Source organism: Pongo abelii, chromosome 2 (genome assembly GCF_028885655.2).
Source record: "Pongo abelii isolate AG06213 chromosome 2, NHGRI_mPonAbe1-v2.0_pri, whole genome shotgun sequence".
Taxonomy (NCBI): Eukaryota; Metazoa; Chordata; class Mammalia; order Primates; family Hominidae; genus Pongo; species Pongo abelii.
The window spans coordinates 1,049,224-1,070,516 of NC_085928.1; the positions used below are offsets into that span (position 1 = coordinate 1,049,224).

Here is a 21,293-nt window from a genome sequence, read left to right on the forward strand (position 1 = left end):
ATGTGTGACAGGATTTTATGAGCTTAAATGTAATAGGAAAAATAGATATAATTTGCTTAACAAAAAATGCTCATTAAAAAATTAAAATGAGAGGAAATTTAAAAAATTTATAGTTAGTCAACACCTTTAAAACAAAGATAGAAAATCTCTATGACTCAAATAGATAAACTGGCAAAAGACAAAGACAGCTCACGAAAGAGAAAATAACAAATATGCAAATGTCTAATTTCATTAGTAAATTAAAGAAATTCAAACTAAAACAATTAGATAAAAACTTTCCTTTTTTTTTTTTGAGAAGGAGTTTTGCTCTTGTTGCCCAGGCTGGAGTGCAATGGTGTGATCTTGGCTCACTGCAACCTCTGCCTCCCAGGTTCCCACCATTCTCCTGCCTCAGCCCCCCGAGTAGCTGGGACTACAGGCACCCGCCACCACGCCCAGCTAATTTTTTGTATTTTTAGTAGAGATGGGGTTTCACTGTGTTTGTTAGCCAGGATGGTCTCGATCTCCTGACCTCGTGATCCACCCGCCTCAGCCTCCCAAAGTGCTAGGATTACAGGCGTGAACCACCGTGCCTGGCCCAAAACTTTCATCTCTTAAAGAAAGATCTAAAAGTTCCGTTTTGTCAAAACATTGCCGATGGAAACAAGATTAAACATCTATTTTAGAAAATGACTTAAAAAATAGTTTTAAAAGAAACTGTTCACACTCTCTGACCCTGTAATTCCTTTCTGAATTAAGAAAAGTCTCCTAAGGGAACTAAATGGTGAGAAACTTATATGCAAAAATGCATTATTTACAATAGTGAAAAATTATAAACAATGTAAGTATGTCCAAAAAATGGTTTAATAAGCCTTTTACTTCATCTGTTACTTGATGGAATATTAAATATAATTAAGAGTTTTTAACAAACGAACAGAATAAAGTCCAGGGTAAGCCCTATGAGATTACTAGATTACTACCATCACTGCTTTTCTACACAATTAAGTAACTGCCAAAGTCACCTAGATTTAAATGTAGCTCTTCTGCTTGAGAATAAGGAACAATGATGAACAACCTTAAAAACTGTATTCCATTTTATATTTTAAAGCACTTGCATAAGTTAGTAGAATCTCAGGTACAGTACTCCCTACTACTAAGAGAACACCACTGAGCAATTGCTTCAGGCCCAAAGATAAGTCTTAAGGATCAGTAATTTGATTACTTTTAAATTCCATAAAATCTCTCAGCTGAGTCCCTGCATTACAATCTCCAGAGGGCAATGTGATATGAAACATTGGTGGAGATCTTATGTATCCATTAATTTAGGAGAAACAATGGTCTCCGCTGCATACCAACTCGGTATCAAAGATCTGAAAAGAGGCATAAGGTCTGAAAATCGCAACAACAGCAAATATAAAATTAATCTAGTATAGAACTAAGAAAAAACAAGGACACCAAGAAAGTGTTATTGAGGAAGTCAAGGAAAAAAATTCCCTAGTCCCTGGAGCCTAAATACTGCTATATTCCTTTTGGTCCTCTCCTTAAAAAAATAAAAATAAAAATAAATCAATTCCAATGTATTTGAATGACTCATTTGGAATTAGGAACACATTTCTGGTTGTCCTCTCCAAAGCACTCCATGACACAGATCACATTATCCCTAAGGAACATGTCCGGTATTTGACCTTTGTAGATCCAGAGTGTTCCATATACTGCAGCCAGGACATTTGAAAACTGTATTGTCTGTGCAGCTCTTCTATCTGTCCTCTAGTGTATTTTATATTACTTCAGTGGAGATCTTAAATGCAGTGCTTTACTCTTCCCCAGGCTGGAGACATCTGAGCCTCTGTATAGGGTAACAATGTCTCACATCAACTCTACCTATTAACTCATAGAGGGCTGTCACAACTACAAGAACTTTAAGAACTCCTTTCCAATAATAATGCTATGTCTGGGGAACATACAATTTTTCTAAGTATAATTTGACAAGCAAGTTTTTAAAGCATTTTCACAATATGTACATATATATTTTATATTGTCTAAATACAGGTAGATATTTTAGTGTATTTCATCTGAAAATATTTTAGTGAACTTAAACGTAAATGATAAAGTGTCTGAAAGTCATATATTTATTATATATGTATATCGGTCTATAATGTGACCCTATATTTATAGCTACAAATGAAATGCTAGTAAGTCTTTGAATGAAATCCAGTTTTTTATTGTTAAGGTACTTTTTAAGTTTAAGCATTTTGGAGCAATGGAAAATGGATAATGTCACACGGGCTCTAGAGTAAGACAGACTTGCCCTCAAATCACAGGTCTACACTTGGGCACAGTACTTAACCTCTTAGACAATCAGTTTCTATATCTCCAAGATAGGAATCATAAGAGTCTCCAATTCATAGTCTTTGTGAAGATTAGTATAAATATGCATATAAAGCCATTAGTAAGTTCTTGATAAATGTTAAGATTATTATGAGGATTACAGATAACAACTTTAGCTATGAGCTAACAACTAATATTTTAATTTTTTAAAAATCTAATTTAAGGAGAACAGAAGAGAAGGTATTGTTTGAAGGGTATTTTTACTTATATATTATTTTAAAAAAAATGGCCGGGTGCAGTGGCTCATGCCTGTAATCCCAGCACTTTGGGAGGCTGAAGCGGGTGGATCACGAGGTCAGGAGATCCAGACCATCCCAGCTAATACAGTGAAACCCCATCTCTACTAAAAATACAAAAAATTAGCCAGGCGTGGTGGCGGGTGCCTGTAGTCCCAGCTACTCAGGAGGCTGAGGCAGGAGAATGGCGTGAACCCGGGAGGTGGAGCTTGCAGTGAGCCAAGATTGTGCCACTGCACTCCGCGTGGGCCACAGAGCGAGACTCCATCTCAACAACAACAAAAAAAGACCTGTCATCATTTTTGTACATGCCCAAAACTTTTGTTTGCAGTAGTAATTAACATGTTTGTTTCTGCTATTTTTTCTAATATGTATTATAGCCTCTGTCTATATCAAATATCTCCTAATTATTTAGCTATGTAGTTGCAATATTTATAACTTTTCACATTTTCTACTACTGGGGGATTTCAACTAGTGACTTGGGGTTTGGTCTTTGGTTATGCTTGCTTTAGTTAAAGTCATCTTTAGAAGACACCATCAAATTCAGTGCTAAACATTTCTAGCATTAGCAATGCCCCACCCAACTTTCTCTAAATAAGCTGGGAGAAAATTTTAAATTGTTCAATACTGGGTGGACGATGCTTTGAATAATGACCCATGATTTCCTCAGTGTACGTGGTCACAATGATCTAAAGCATAAAGAAGGCTCTGTCTTGCTTTGTCTTGCTTACCTTTTAGATATCAAGTAAGACATGGCTAAATAAAGAAAATCCCATGGCCCTTGTGCATTAGAATTGTAGACTAAATATTTCACAAATTATTTATCTATTGCTCAAGCGATCCCAGTGCCTAATCTTCAGTGGACTGTTTTATATTTCTTTCAGGTAGAATTAGTTTCCAACTCATTTGGTACAGTCACCAGAAAGATCTTTCTAAGCAATTAATGTAATCATGCTTACTAAGCCTAAAATCCATCAACAGTTCATGGTCAACTCAAGAAAAAAACAAAAAATCTGAACTCCTCAATATGGCCCTTCATTATCTCGCTTTAGATTCATCTTTCCAAAGTTCTCCCTAACATCCCAACTTAACCACATTTCCCTAAGCATGGCAAAATTTCGCTTACACGAGGGTTTCTCAATCTCAGCACTATTAATATTTGAGACCCTGTAATTCTTTGTTGTTGGGGGCTGTCCTTCACATTGTAAGGGTTTGGCAGCAACTGTTGCCTCTACCCTATAGATGTCAGTAGCACCACTGCTCCAGATATGACAATCCAAAATGTCTCCAGACACTGCCAAAGGCCCCCTAAGGGGTAAAATCACCCCCAGCTGAGAATCAATGGGTTATAACCTTGACTTTACGCATTAACGTGTTAATCTCTTGCTAAACAGGCACCTACCTTTTTCCTTCACCCTGTTCTAAAACTTGTTCACTTGGTTAACTCTTTTTTGAACTTGAAATTTCAGCCAGCTGTCATCTTTTCCATGAAGCCCTCTGTATTCAAGTGGAGATAACTGACCAACTGACCTTTTTCTGGGGACCCTGAGTACTTTGTACTTAATACAATCATAGCCAAGCAATACCAAACATTTATATAAGTGCTATCTTCCTTACCAGACTGCCTGCTGTATAAATGTGGGGGTTGAGTCTGGCCACTCCTGGCATCTAACAAAGAAGGTACTCAAAAAATGATTATGGAAACAATGGGTGAAAAATTTTTTAAAAATTCCATAATAATCATGGCAGTTAAGAAAAATAGGCAAGTTGCATAAGCAGTTGAGGTTAATGCTCTTGGGTGTTAGAAATATTTTATAATCTCATATTCTATCAGGAGTCATGTCCAATTTTTGTGAACAGATTTTTTAAAAGGTAGAAAATTAAGGATAAGGAAGCTAACTCACAGCTTGTAAGTACCGGAAAGACAAGATAGGGCCACTTAATGCACTACAAGCATTACTGTCTTCAAAGTCTCCTTCTTCAAGCAGAAACTGCTGGCCTTTAAAATGTTCTTTTTCATAGGCAACCCACCTAGAAATACAGGGGACACCCAAATGACCCATTAATAAAACTGTAGTCAAGAAAGCAAAACAGAGACAATCAAGATAAAGCTCACAGTGGTTCATCTCCATATTGTAAAAAGCAACACATTAGTTTTGTTTCATTTATATAGACAAACGGTGTGTGCTTCATAGATCAATAATTTTTATAATTTAGAGGCTTTTCCCAACAAAAAGTTAATTATAGAACTGCAACAGAGCAATACTTTTTAAATGTTTGTGGTGTGACTTGATACTATAGCGCAAGGTGGTCAGAGAACAATGTGTCAAGTAAATACAATACAAAGTGCATATAGCCAATGAGAAAGGATACAAATTTACATAGAGATCCAAAGATAGTCATTTTTATTTTACTAATTAAGCCATTCTGGAATGACAAAATGATTTTTACATGAAACATTTATTCAGGGTTTAAATAAAGTGAATCTGTCACCAGGCTTCAGTTCTAAAACAAAATACAAGATGGTTTATCAAAGAGGAACCAAGAAATTCGACTGAGCTATTATTAGCTTCAGGGCCCTACATGTATACAAGGACATCTGTAAATACTTACAGGTGGCAAATGTTGGTCCCATTACTTTCTTGATTTCTAATCTAAAACTATCAGTACAAGACACTGATAAATACCATGAGTTATTAAGCTCCTCCATAAAACTTACCTTTTTATAAACTAATCCACAGTATAATGCAATGTGGGCACAGATGGCTCATAAAACAAGTTGGCCTTCTCAAATCTGCCCTTAGCCACACTGCGTAGATAGGCTGAGATGCCCTCCAATAGCGCAGATTCCAAGGATGACTATTTCTGAGCTCCAGGGTTGAGAACTTTGAAATTCAGGAGCTTAACAAAATAAAGCCTAGGAGGGCTGCCTACTACTGCTTTTTCTTTCTTCACTCCTACTGTGGTTGTGAAGATATAGAAAATATTCCAAATAATTGTTTTCATAGGGCACAAAATAGCAGCCATTAATTGTTACTCCCTCTCCCCTTCCTGTAAGTATAGGTATCATGGTGGGGCAGAGGGTCCACATGAATTGGAATAAACCTATAAACCTATTTATACATCTCAGTATATCTGTAATATGTAAATGAACCAACATTATTTTATTCTTAAACAATTATATGAAAATAAATTTCACAAAACAACTTTTAAATTCTAAACTTTATTTTATATAAGTATGGCTACTCAAAACACGCTTTTATTTATATCTGAATGGGAAAAGAAATAAAAGGTATAAAAGACCTTAAAGGATAGATTAAGATTCGCAAATTTATTATATGACAGTCCAATAATCATGTACTCAGTTTTTCTTAATAGACTAAGTTTTGATTAAGATTCAATTTATATATCCATCTGGTATATTTAAAGATAGGTATTATCTGAGAAAAGTTAAGAAACACTAGTTTTACTTTCCCCAGATTCCTCAAGATGGTACAGGGATGGAGTCCATGCTACCTACAGATACAATTAAACAACAAAACTAAAAAATGGTAGAAGTTGTGAAAAAAATAATCAGCTATTCCTCTTTAAATGGGGACATCACATCTTTCTCTTGCAGTTGTCATAGACAAATGAAAGTTTGTATCCTGCATTACAAGTTACGTTTACTTAGGATTTTTACAAAACAGCTATTTAAAAAAAACCTTAGAGAATAACAATGCACATCACACAGAATTTTAGCAGATAATTTTCTATGCAGCAGAAAATTGGTTTTAACCTAAGTCAATCTAGTTAATAGGAAAAACATTTAGATCTCAAAGTGAGGAAAAGGCAAAAATATTTTATAGCAGGGTTAACAAGAAACATGTGTGTTCACAAACCAGACAATATAACAAATAAACACAATAAAAATGTGTTTATCCAAACCATATTTGTTCTTCAAGACCCAAATAAATGTTTAAAATTGAAGGACAAGGAAGTAAGTGATTAATATGTCAGACTAATAATTGATATATCTACATATCCAGCATATATAATCTCTTACATTTTTATTGCGACTAGTATGGCTATTACTTAATTTACTGCCAGAAATTGCAAAGTCTAGTTCTCTAAATATAGACTGTTGAGTGATCTTAAACAATTGATTTAACTTCTGTGAATAAAATATTTTAGTAGCATCTTTTACTAGAGTAGCTATTAGCAAAATTATATGATGTTAATGCAAATACCAAGAGATACTGATACTTAAACTAACGTTCCAAAATAACCAGTGTATCAACAAAGAGACAATATGTTTCTAGAGGGATTCCAGCATTGCATTGACAATGCTAAATAAACAATAAGGACAGTTTCTTCTTCATTGTTTCACCTACCAGGATACGAATATAAAGGTACATCCCAGGCCCATCATAGATTTGGGGGGCTTCTGCCCCAGGAACTGCTGACTAAGACTGAGATGGTAGCAATGATGGTTACACTTGGGTTTATATCCAGAGGTTCCTAGAGAGCTTCCTCAAAAGCAGTTCAGAGCCCGGGGGGGCAACCACTGTCAAAAATCCTTGACTTTGGAAACACACAACCCAGATCCTTTTTTAACAAGGGAAGGCTCACTGGCAAGGTCCTTGGTACATAAGTCAAGTATGATCAACAGAATAGTGGATAGAAACTGGGGCTCTCATTCACGTTCATAACTTGTGAAAACCTAATTTTATCTTGCAATTCTTATAGTCTATCCTGTGTTCAGAAATACAAGGTGCTGCAGTTTTAGAAACTATTTTCTACATTTAATATGTCTCAAAATCTTTAATACAAACAAAAGTCCACAGAAAACTATAAGTAACTAATATTTTTACTTTCCATATTACAGAAGGAATATATATTTTTAGATTAAAAACAAATCATTTTTGCTTTGCTTAGCACATTTTTGTGCTGACCTTCAAAAACAGACTACTAGTGCAAATATTAAAAATATGATACTCACACTCCACCAATGACACGAATTGATCCAATTCTGGGAAAATCTCCATTATTTTTCAAAAAATTAGGAACAGAATCTATATGTTCACTAAACTCTTTAGCCTGTCCATGGAAGTGAGGTTTTTCATAAATAATAACCTGAAAAATTATTTAACATGTTTATATTTTAGTATAGATACATATTTACTTAAGTGACACCAAAGACCACAAAATGTACAGGGACTACTATCTATTTTTTTTAATTAATATGAGGAGACTTCAAAAAGTTCATGGAAAAGGTGTATTACAAAAAACTATGCAGGGATTGCAAAATTTTTTGCACCAAAATCAACTCCTACTAACTTGTTATAACACATCTGAACAGGATCTAGTTCAAGGTACTAAGAACAAAACAGTAGTTTGAAAAAAGCCCCTATCAGAGCAACACAAATTTTGCTAAAAATGATGCAAGAATAAACAAATTTATGGTGAAGCTTAGGTAGGAGAATGGTGAAATTACTAAGGATTTACAAAACGTTTATGGAGACAATACCCCAAGGAAATCAGCAGTTTACACATAGGTAACTCATTTAAAAAGGGACGATATGATGTTGAAGATGAAGCACGAATCGGCAGACCATCCGCGTCAATTTAAAAGGAAAAAAATTCATCTTGTTTGCACCCTAATTGAAAAGGACTGATGATTAACTGCAGAAACAATAGCCAACACAACAGATACCTCAGTTGGTTCAGCCTGCACAATTTCGACTCAAAAATTAAAGTTGAGCAAACTTTTCTTTCTATAGGTGCCAAGACCGTTATGCTCTGATCAGCTGCAGATAAGAGCAGAGCTTTCAACTGAAGATTTAAACAAATGGGATAAAGATCCTGAAGCATTTCTTCAAAGAATTATAACAGGAGATGAAACATGGCTTTACCCGTATGATCCTGAAAACATAGCACAATCAAAGCAATGGCTACCAAAAGGTGGAAGTGGTCCAGTCAAAGCAAAAGCAGGCCAGTTAATGGCAAGGATTGTGGCAACAGTTTTTTGGGATGTTCAAGGCATTTTGCTTGTTGGTTTTCTGGATGGCCAAAGAACAACATCTGTTTATTATGAAAGTGTTTTGAAAAAGTTAGCCAAAGCTTTAGCAGAAAAACACCCAGGGAAGCTTCACCAGAAAGTCATTCTCTACCACGGCAATGCTCCCATTAATTTCTCTCCTCAAACAAGGGCAATTTCCCAAGAGTCTCCCTGAGAAATCATTAGGCATCCACCTTACGCTCCTGAATTGCCTCCTTCTGGCTTCTTTTTTTCCCCTAATCTTAACAAAAACTCTAAAGGGAACTCATTTTCCTTCAGTTAATAACATAAAAAAGACTGCATTGACATAGTTAATTTGCAAGACCCTCAGTTCTTTACGGATGGACTAAATAGCTGGTATGACTGCTTACGAAAGTGTCTTGACAGTGACGAAGCTTATGATGAAAAATAATGTCTATAGTTGTTTTTATATTTTAATTCCATTTTTTCCATGAACTTTTTGAAGTCCCCTCATGTATACTTACAGTATAGCACAACGTTGGATATTCACAAAGCATATGTGAGTCTTTATCATCATAAGGGTAAAATATCTTATTTAATAATAAGTTTCTCTCATATTACAATAATATACTTGAGGGTGATTACATTGTTTTGGTCACCCAAATACTAGGATCATCTCATAGGGTAAACTGCCTTATAACTAACTGATTCTTGAATTATCTTTATAAGTATATCCCTGTGTTCGGAATTTAATATAGACCTTCCTTCTACTTACTGAACTTCCCCTAAAGAACTCTCTTGAGATTCCAGGGTATAATAACAAATTACCTATTGGCTTTAAAAATACATACTGTTTCTTACAACGCTAACTGCTTCTACGGCCTACTATTCATTGAGAAGAAACAGACATGCAAATTCTAGAATTTAAATACAAAACTTCCTAAAAAATAAGAAATTATTGAAAAATATTATTTCTAAAGATTGGATATTTGATTTAAATTGAGGGGATGCAATACATATTGTCGGCAACAAATTTCTGGCATTTACTTCAAATTTGGATTGGAATAGTATTTCTCCTTTACTATTTTGCTGTTTTTTTACTTCTCAAATACCAGCTGCATTAAGTATGAGGAAGTGATAACAGCATTTATCCACATTCTCTCACTTGGTCCTATTTGTGGGTAATGGAATAATTTGTGCACAAGTGTCAACTCAATATCTTGTCAAATAAACCCCATGCTTAAAAACACTAAATCAAAAAGGTTATAGCTTCCTTATGACTAAAAACTCATAACATTAGGGAAACAATATACAGTACTGATCCTGCACTTTTCCATGTTAGGTTTGCACAGGGTACTATATTTGAAATGACAAAGTTTTATTTGGGTTTAATACATGTTACATATGCTGACCACATTCAAACTCAGTAAGAAATACAAATTATTTGATGGGGAAAGCCACAAATTAATATCAAACAACTTATAAATTGTGATTACCAATCCATTCGTATACGCCTACAACCTGTCAAACTGCCAATGTCCAAGGAAGATCCAGCCTGTCACAACTGAAGTCCTGATTGACCAGACTAGGAGACTGAGACAGAAGGCATTCAGACAGCATCACAGCTAATGTACATCTTTTACATCTTGACTGCAAACAGAATCACCTAGGACTCTTTGGAAATTGTTGACCACGGCCCAAACTAATATAGTATCTCTGGGAGGGCAGCCCAGGCTCAAGCATTTTTAAAAATTCCAATATGTATAATTCCAACATACAGTCAAAAGTATATTAGACACACTCAGATACAGAAGTTTTAAAAGACTACATCTATATGGCTGAGAGAATGGAAGTCAGTTCCATAAATTAGAAAGCCCAGAAATGGGAGAGTTGAAGGAGTTGTGTCTTGTTTTAGAGAAGAGGAAGACAAATGAATCCCTGCTTCCATACCTGCCTCTGGAGGTGCTGTAACCTAATTACAGGCAGGCCTGTTTGCATCTTTTATCACTGTACTGGTTTGCCTTCTCTCTCTCTCTAAACATACTTGTAATTCTGTTTCCTCCTTTCTTTCCCTGAATTTGCTTGATCCTGGCACCACTGCTACCTGTTTTCATTGCCTTGCCTCTACTCTTCCCTTTGGATACTCATACTTACAAACTGCCATCTACCTGATAAGAGCTACCTACACTTCCTTTTGATCAGCCTTGATCACCTTCCTGAGCATCACTCCCAAATACCTGCTAGATATCTCCACTTTAATAACTAGCTGCTATCTCAAGTCCCCTCCCTCAAAACAAAAATCAAACCTGTCACCTTTCCACCCTGTAGCAGAAATGTAGTGAGTCTGACTGATTTACTGGTACAGATCTCCATCTTTGCAGACTGATCCCACTCTCCATTCACAGCCATAGGGTGGGCCCTCATCAAACATTTTGTGCATTCACTTCCCACCTCCCCAAAATCCATTAGCTAAGTATAATCATATGTGGAAGTACTTTTTATTCCAATGATTCAAAATTATTGGAATAAATATTAATCCTGAGACTCTTTAGCCTGCTACAAAAATCAGTTCAAGACTTACCTTTAAGTTCATGGGCATTTCCACTTTCAGTCCACCCTTAAGATGACAAGAGAGTTTAATATTAGACAGGTAAATATTTAAAATATTTGAATGTAATATCTGAAAGTGATATATGTAGGTTACATAAAAATCTAATCAGTCAAGATTACACACCAGTCAAATTTAAATTGTCCTAAATTTTAAACTTTAAGTACAGAACTCTATAGTAGCCAAAACCAAGTTATAGTGTTCCTCGTCAATGTAGGTGGGGCAAGAAATCTTAAGGATACACTTTCCAGATTACAACTACTAGGAGGAAGGAAACTGAGCTTTAGTCCTTGAGTACACATGACCAATTAAGATTTAATCCCACTTCAGAGTGTCCCAAAAAGAAAAGTGGTATTGCTAGTAAACTCAGAAATCTCATTCAGCAGAGTAGATTTCTTAGCCAGCTAATCCAAAGGTCTTCCCTACAATTATTTGGGCTTTCTAAATTAGAGCACTGAGCTAACCACACTAACCTTCCAAGTTCTACCAACACTTTTTATCACATGTACTGTCTTTGTGACCTCAAAGTTGTACAGCATAAAAAGCAACTCTTTCCTTACAAAAACCCCAATTCTGTAGTTTTTTTTGTTTCAAGTGCTACTCCACGTTGTGATATTTCTTAAAATGTTTTAGTTTGTCCTAGTGGCTATGTTTCTAAAGGGCATGGACTAACCAAAAATGGTTTATCACATAGCCAATGTTTAATTGAACAGTTTGCCACTCAAGTAAATGTTTGTAACAAAAAAGAAATACTGTAAATACTGAAGGCACTACAGTACAATAGTTTGCCAATTCAGTAGTACACATATTCACTTGAGATTGAGATGCATGAGCAACCATCACGGTTATTTAATTTTGGATTCATGGGTACTTGGGAAAAGGAATGCTTCTTTTTAAATTTGCTTACCATTTGAAGCGGATGTAATGATTTCATTTCTGCTGTAGAAATCTCAAAGAGCCCATGGTCTTCCTCCAGAACTGTAGCTTGTCCCTTAAAATTAATATCTGGGTAGGCAAGCCAACTATATAAAAATAGATAGTTAAAGTATAATAGTACTGCTTTAGTCTGGTTCTGTAAGTAAAAAGGGCTACCAGAATAAAAAAACAAAATCCTCCATCACAGAATTACACTAGTAAAACACACTCAAAGGGAGAGCCAGACATTATATAACAATAATAGTTATCATGTTACTTACATTCACACATTATCCATCCTATAATAAGCTATCTGTCCTATAATAAGTCTAATATGTTTTCCAATCATTAGGCATTACTTTTATTTTTCCGATACCTAAAACATGTGGCACCTTTAATTCAAGTGGGAAATAATTAGAAAATCAAAATCAATTTCACTATATTCCATTCTTTTTTAAACTGGAACAATCAGAGGTAGGGATTCCACAAGGTGTTTTACATTTTGAGCCACATTTTTAGAATCAATATCAGTTCTATTGGCTGCCTAAGGAACAGTATTTGCAATCGGATTCCCAAAAGACCCATCTTCCAGCTAAGCTTGATAATTACAGACATTCCTCATGGACACAGTCAATTACTGGCCTACCCAAGAGTTATTTTTTGTTTTTGTTGTTTTTTCTTGAGACAGAGTTTTGCTCTTGTTGCCCAGGCTGGAGTGCAATGGTGCAATCTCAGCTCACCACAACCCCTGCCTTCTGGGTTCAAGCGATTCTCCTGCCTCAGCCTCCCTAGTAGCTGGGATTACAGGCATGAGCCACCATGCCCAGCTAATTTTTTTGTATTTTTTTAGTAGAGATGGGGTTTCTCCATGTTGGTCAGGCTGGTCTCGAACTCCTGACCTCAGGTGATCCACCCGCCTTGGCCTCCCAAAGTGTTGGGATTACAGGCGTGAGCCACCACACATGGCCGGCCTGCCCACGAGTTCTAATTCACATGTGGGGGATACAAAAAAGTTGTCCTACAGTGACCCCAAAATTGTATACCAACCATCATCAGAGTAAACAAAAACAGTGAGGGAGCAGAGGGTTTCATGTTGAGCCAGATATCCACGGGTTTGGAGTCAAGTCAATCTGGGAATGAACTAAGACTGAACTTAGACCCATAGTCCTAACAGATACCTCTAGAACCAGAGAGGCCTAGTGTCAAATCCATGCTTACCAGCTAGTAGCCTGGGACAAATCACTCATATATAATATGAGAGTAACACCATCTGCCTTTCAGGAACAGAGGAGTCATAAACAAAAAAGCCATGTGTGCCTGATACCACAGAGGCAGTCAGTGACTATTAGAACTTAGACACTCTAGAAATAGTTCAGGCTCCAAAATTTTAGGCCAGGGACATGCTTTTATTTCTCAATCACAAAATTTGTTGACAATAGATCCATATATCAAGAACCACATCTCAGAATTCTATACCTGCTCCTGTGAGTCATATATCAAAGCTCTAATTAGATCCAAAGAATCTTTTAACCCCTGCAGTCTTTCTTGGGTGACTGAGAGTATAAACATTAGCTAGAAACTTTAGAAATATGCACGTCATCTGTTGAAATATGAAATTGGTGGCCATCAATCACTATAATAAAAAGGAACTGATACGTACACTCCTGACTTCACAGTGAAGGACATAGATTTGGAGATATTCAGTTCTTCCAAATTGGGGACTGCTCTCTGTATGCAGACGGGACAACAGGCTGGGTCAGATTGTGGGAAAAGCTCTATCTCTGGAATGCTGCAGTCCTGAAAAAAAATAGTTTGGCTTTGAAATCAACTAGAGTCACACAGTCTAGTCTCAATGTCCTGGACATACAGTTACACTGTTCTTATTATCAAGTTGAATTTCTTCACAAAGAAAACATAAAGGAAATATTGTTTCTCCTCACCCTTTTTTTTAAAAAAAATAAGTTTTCCTAAAAAGTTGTTAATGACATAAAAATTATAAGTTTTATGGAAAAATTATTGTCCCAATGTTTCTGCTTTGTTTTTTAAAGATTCGTTTCATTAAGCAATGCTTAGAGTTACCAAATTGAGTTCAGATTTCAGAGTTACCAAACTATTTGGGTGCCAAATGTCTGTAAGCCTTCCTTCTTAGCAGTATAATAAAACCATAAGGGAGGAAGAGAGTTAAATAAAAGCTGATCTCATCGGGGATATAAAAAAACAAGTAGAGAAGCAGTACCCTCTTCAGTGTTTATCTAATTTACATTGACAAAAGAAATAGTCATTAGAGGTGAGGGTTAAGGAAATCTGTTTTCCTCCCTGCAGGACTCCATTTCCTAGCACAGTAGGTTTGAAGAAGAAAAGCATTATGAAATTGACCCTTTACTCCATCACAGTCTTAAAAAAATTATGCACCCATTGTCCTGTGAGACCTTCCTTAAAAATTTCCCTCGTGCATATCTCTTCTTACATGTTTCCACTGTCACAGCCTTTGGTTAGGCCCAAACTTTGATTACAGGCCTACTTACAACCACTAGTCAAGCACTAGCTACTACTCTTTAGACAGCTGAACTTGTTAGAACATCACTTTCCTCAAGAAACTCATTGGCTTCAGACCCAAGCACATCAAATTCATGTTTCTGTTTGTCTTTCTATAATAGGACACCAAACTAGTGATCCACACTAACTTCCTACAACTCTGCAATCATATTGGTCTTCATGCTATCTCCACTTCTACTCCAGCCTTTGTAGGCTTTGCAGATGTTTCCCCTATCTCAACTAAAGAAATAATTCTTTGTATACTTACTTTCAAAAATCTCTTCTAATAGTCAAGTTCTAACTCAAAAAAAGACCTCATCCCTTCTTAGGGAATCAAAATTACAATTATTTTTTCCCTTCTCTGAAATTACAGATACACTTCCGTCTTAACACACTATCTCAATACTCATGAGTATTTAATGATAGAACTCGATACAACTCAAGTTTTAGTAATTATCCCCTATGACACTGTGAGATTCAAATGCATATGCTTTAATAAAATAGGTAAATGTAATAACAGAGGTGGCATTTATAAGAGACTGAACAATGCTATTTAAGTTTTGCAATTCTGAAAGTATAATATTCTGATTTTTCAACTTTTCCCCAACTGAATTCTCAATCATTCTTATTAATATACAAAAGCAAGCAAGTTTATGCATCTCATTTTCAGAAAATTGGTTCTAAAATGCAAAATACTAAAGAAGCATAATCTAAAACATCCTTTAAAGTATAAAAGTATACTTCGTTCTAAAGTTTCATTTCAAAAATAAGCAGAAATTTTTAGAACAGTCACCTGTCAATCCTCAAGGCTCTTTTGTATGCTATTAATAATAGAGTTCTAGTAACATTATTTCAAATACTTCCATATTAATGTCCCCCCAGGGATCTGAGTTACAGTAACAAAATACATAACTAACTGTCTCACACAAACAAATTTCCTCTACATTGTGTTGTACAAACAATGTTTGGGTGGTGTACTCTAAAAGGGAAAAGCTAAGAAGCATTCAAGTCTACAACAACACAGATGGAAACAGTATAATAGCAAAAGTGTAATCACTAAAAAATGAAAATAAACAAAAATGAGAAGGCATATGTTTGCTGTTATCTTCACTAGAAACCTAATTTTTGCTCTAGTTGATTGAAAAAGATTTCACTGTTAAGTTCTATCTTCACGGTGGCTATTCACAGAACTAGCATGCTTTGCAAAACATATGTGTAATTCTTGATGGACAAAGAAAGTCAAACACCAGCAACTGAAGGGCACTTTAAAGTAACCTAGAAACAATAAACAATTTAAGTTTATATGGCTTCCTTGTATACTTTCGTAGTCCTGCTACACTTTGCAAATATATTGGTGCAAATATACTATTATGGCAATTAGTAAGAATGAAGACAGTTTTACAGTTATAGTTAACAAAATCACAGTTAACAAACACAGTAAGAAAATATATTTGTCTCTACCTTACATAAGATACCTCAGTCCTGCATCTAACAACAGATCTTTCCATAAGATGTCATATCTTTAAAAAAAAAATACACAGTAAACATAGTAATTTGCAATATTCATTTATTCTAATTTTATAAACGAAAGCACTTGAATCAAGATTCACCACACTACTACCTTCACCCCCAATTATTTTCCCTGGGGACAAAGACAACCCTTAACTGGAATCTACAATTACTGATTACTGAGGGTATTCGTTATACCTGTCAATCCTCAAGGCTCTTTTGTATGCTATTAATAATAGAGTTCTAGTAACATTATTTCAAACATTTCCATATTAATGTCCCCCCAGGGATCTGCGTTACAGTAACAAAATACGTAACTAACTGTCTCACACAAACAAATTTCCTCTGCATTGTGTTGTACAAACAATGTTTGGGTGGTGTACTCTAAAGTGAAGACATCATGAAATAACTATCTTTAAAGGACGTTAAAGTCTTGACTACACCAGTGTAACAACTAATATAAAGATGATTCAACAAGATAAAGTTGGCATAGAATAGGGAGAAGTGAATCCGTCATGGAAACAACCACCATGAACGTGAAGCATCAACAGGAAGAATTCTGACAACGTTGGAAAAAGGAAGCAGTTTGATGCCTAGTTATTACTTTGTAAAATATTTAAACAAGGCTTATGCCTCTTCCATTCAATGCTCAATAGTTTTATTTTCCTTCCTCACTAAAAGCTGTTAACCTGTGCGAGATACATGAACTAACACTGCAACTAAAAAAAAAATGATTCCGAGAACAAACACTGGAAGAAAAAGTACAAGCCTGACTTACTCTTTCTTATAATATATTCTAAGCAAATAGTGGACGTGCAAATATCCATTCAAATATCTATGCTCACCAGATTAAATCTGTTTGATTTTATTGTTTGATTTTGGGGGAGGTGAAAGAGGTGGCTGTTTGCCATATATTACTCGTTTTTTTCCCACTAGGCCTTGGCATAGTGCCTGATTTCACAGAGAAAGTACAAAACCACAAGCGATAGAAATCTTAGAAGAGTCCAGTTACGAACTAACTAGTCATTTTTTTCAAGGAATTTCTAGTTGAGTTAATCGAGTGAGCACTCAAATGGTTATCTGCAGAACTAAACTGACTGCAGTTAAATCTTTCAATGAAAATGGACATTGCTCTCTCCACTTCAGCCATCTTAATCTCCCTGCAGTATACTAGGCCACCAAAGCTCACCTCTGTATCTGACAAAAGTGGCTCTGCCAGGAACTCCCTCATATCTCCCAGACTGCTTAACTACTGTTAGTCCTTGCAACATTCCAAACAGGTGCCACCTCCTCCAGGTGACACACCTCTTCCCAAAGGTGAGTTGTTTCTTCTGTGTGCCCAGAGGGCCCTGGAGAATGCTTCTCACATCATATAATCATGTGACTCAGCTGCTCTCCCCCAGTCTTTAAGCAACCTGAAGTAAGGAACCATATCTCACTTGTATTTCTATTCCCTGTGCACACTACAGTATTGGCTCAAAAGCAGACACAAATATTGTTAAATATAGGTTTGCTTACAGTTTTGAAGACAGTATTGATTCACATAAAATATGTGCAGACACCTTTATAACTTGAGTTTTTCTGTAGGCTATATTTAATTTCTCTGAATGCTATAGACCACTGTCAAGAGTTTAATAACAATCCAAGTCATCATGATAGTGTTCATCTCAATTTATACTTTTTATGTATATAAATGAATCCATAACTTGAAAACTATATATATATCCATTACTGTCACATGAGTATTGTATCACATATTATGAAGGAAATCTTAAGAATACATGTGAGGAGAATTCTGTCCTTATCTGAGATGTCCTTATCACTAATTAACCCCTCCTCTATACTACCACAGAACTTCTTACAAAATATTTTATTATATTGGAAGACCCTTCTCATCTTAGTATTAATATTTTCTAAGCAGAAAAATAAAAAATACCTTCCCTTCCTATTCCAATCCTCCCTTATTTCCCCTAACACACACACATGCATGCACACACATGTCTATACTAAGTAGTAGCAATCTACACTAGAAAAAGATATATCTGGAAATCAATAAGGAATCTCTAAGATTCCTGAATAGTATACTTCTAATTAGGAACACTGTATACTAATTAGGAGTATTCTGTAATACTGTGATGCTATTATTATTATTATTATTAATTATGAGACAGAGTCTTGCTCTGTCGCCCAGGCTGGAGTGCAGTGGCATGATCTCAGCTCACTGCAACCTCTGCCCTCCAGGTTCAAGTGATTCTCCTGCCTCAGCCTCCTGGGAAGCTAGGATTATAGCTGCCCACCATCACATCTAGTTAATTTTTGTATTTTTAGTAGAGACAGGGTTTCAACATGTTGGCCAGTCTGGTCTGAAACTCCCGACCTCAAGTGATCCACCCACCTCAGCCTCCCAAAGTGCTGGGATTACAGGTGTGAACCACAGTGCCCAGCCAATACTATACTATTATATACTACTAGGAGTATCACAGTAGGAGTGGTAGTATACTATTACAGTAGTATACTAATATAGTAGTATACTATTATAGTATAGTGTATAGTATACTATTATAATAGGAGAATACTATTCCTATTAGCATATTTTAATAGCAATAGTATAATCCTGTAAAAAATATATATAGTACATCATGTAACATTTTATATGTTTATTATTATTTTTTGAGACTGAATCTCACTCTGTCACCCAGGCTGGAGTGCAGTGGCGCGATCCTGATTGACTGCAACCTCCGTGTCCTGGGTTCAAGTGATTCTTGTGCCTCAGCCTCCAGAGTAGCTGGGATTACAGACTTGCACCACCACGCCCGGCTAATTTTTGTATTTTTAGTAGAGACAGGGTTTCACCATGTTGGCCAGGATGGTCTCGAACTCCCAATCTTAGGTCATCTGCCCGCCTCAGCCTCCCAAAGTGCTGGGATTACAGGCGTGAGCCACCACGCCCGGCCCATGTAACATTTTATAAACTAGATTACCTCTGGTTAATATTTTTAACTGCCATTCACTCTATTTGCATAAATTCAAAAGATTATCAATATGATAATGAAGATTAATAACAGCACAAAAATTAGCAATGATTTGTAAACACTGCCAGGCCATAGCACAGGTTTACTATATGACAAATAAAATCAAATAAAAAATAGAAAAATCTACAGTTGTTACCTTTAAGACACGTTTGAGAGAACCCAATATAAAGTTTCTTTGTGGATGCCTTCTGTTCTGAAGAATCCAGTCACGATTTAACACCTTTTCCCCTTCTTCTAGCACACATTTCTGACCTCGGAAATGTGGTTTCTCATATAAAATCCAGCTAAACAAAGAGAAATGCAATGATGAGTTATATTTAATTTTCTAAGAAATGAGGCATATAAGTCACAGACCATTTTGACTACTTAAATTTTTTAAGCTGGGATATCTTCCGCTATTAGCATATAACCCTATTTTTTGAAACAATGATATATGCTAATTTAAGTACAGGCGAATAGTAAAGAAAAAATAAAAGTGCATATACCTTGGAAATAAAAATACTTTCTGAACATAGTACCACAATATATTTCTATGTCTATATTTATGTATGTATGCTCTTTATAGATGTGGTCTATACAAAACTATACAGTTGCATAAAAAACAATAGTGCAACAATTCCGAATTATACTTCTAATTTTCTTGTTGCTGAATAACACAGGACACATGTCCCATTTTATTATATGAAGACGAGATTACACCATATGATTTAAGACATGAAGGCTGACCTGGGTAGCCTAAACACTGGACAGATAAATTCTGGCTCCAGCATGTCCATGGGTCATGGTCCATAATAAATAGATGGGGTTGCCCCTCATTTTTAGAACATACAAAGATTCCTTCACTTCTTGAGCAAGTCAGCTATACAAACAACTTTAACTATGTGGCCTTCACATTCCTCAGCATCCCACAAATTCTGAACTCATTTTCAAAGCTATGCTTCATTCAACTGAAGCATTCACCCAAACTTGCCAAATCTATCCTGCTAATAATGCAGTTACAGAATGGTATTGATTATATAGATTAGGTCTTGCAACTTACTGGCTTAAGCACTAAAAACAGATTGTATTTTATGCCATAGTAAATAAAGAGAACAATTAAGTTATAACACACTAATGTTTCAAAATCTTCTGTCGAAAAGTAGAGGAAGGAGAATATGACTTCAATAAAAAACAGAAAAAAAAGCATTAACAGCAAGAAGACACATTTAAGAAAATATGCTATAAAATTTTAAGAGACTTCTTACCAGCCCCTTACAACTTTTATTAGAACTCCATTTGGAAAAGACCATGACGTAGCATCAGGAATATTACAGTAGACTTCTTGTTTATATTTACTTTCATGGAGATCATAGATAACCATCTGCAACACAGTAAATAGTAAGTAGTTACAATAACTAATTTTTAGAATGTATTTTAAATTCTAAAATGTCCTAGAACATAGAAATAAATATCCTAAATATACAAAAGCAAATGTTACTTTAGATGTTAAATCCTTGAATAAAATCATTTTCTAAGTCACTTATATTAAATTCCTCAAGCCTGAAAGTTACCTAATGTTTAACCTTTATCTTAGTTTGAGAAAGTTATCCTTACCTTCCCAGGTCTTGGGTTACATCTCAGAGTTTGTTTGTCAACATTCTGAAATAATAAAAGTGGAAAAGTAAGCTTTAAGAAACATCGGTGAAAAGATGCATAATTCATTTTCTTAGCAGTCATGTATCTGATTTATCACATATTTAGTGATCATTATGAGCGAGGTGCTTCTCTAGATACAAGTGATATAAATACAAATATATAGGAAATTAACACATTGTCTCTGCCCTCAAGAAGTACATAGCTTAGAATGGGTAAACAGATGATCATATTTGCATAGCTCTTCTAAGCCAGGGGACTAAGTTACATTCACAGGTAAAATACAAGGAAAACACTAGGTTATGGAAATGGCACCAGCATGGAGGTGAGGGCATACAGAGGTTCAAAGAGGCTTTTCTGAGGAAGTGGTATTGAGGGATCTTGAAAAAAAATATTTCAGTGAGTGGAAAATGTGGCAGGTTGTGATGGGATAGTGAATAAAGAAATTCTAGGAAGAG

General features: G+C 35.6%; 1 protein-coding gene across 5 annotated transcripts in view; it reads right to left on the reverse strand.

The window, feature by feature from the left end:
- The window catches only part of CRYBG3 (crystallin beta-gamma domain containing 3), a 131,622-nt gene that overhangs the window by 40,911 nt on the left and 69,418 nt on the right, over positions 1-21,293 (reverse strand). For all 5 annotated transcript variants that reach the window (XM_024244479.3, XM_054551208.2, XM_024244480.3 and 2 more), the window contains 8 exons: positions 20,797-20,841; positions 20,448-20,563; positions 19,340-19,487; positions 13,788-13,924; positions 12,120-12,234; positions 11,186-11,221; positions 7,585-7,718; positions 4,508-4,634 (listed from right to left, as the gene is read on the reverse strand). In XM_024244479.3, coding sequence (XP_024100247.3) covers positions 4,508-4,634; positions 7,585-7,718; positions 11,186-11,221; positions 12,120-12,234; positions 13,788-13,924; positions 19,340-19,487; positions 20,448-20,563; positions 20,797-20,841 — 858 coding nt within the window. The remainder of the gene's footprint in view (positions 1-4,507; positions 4,635-7,584; positions 7,719-11,185; positions 11,222-12,119; positions 12,235-13,787; positions 13,925-19,339; positions 19,488-20,447; positions 20,564-20,796; positions 20,842-21,293) is intronic.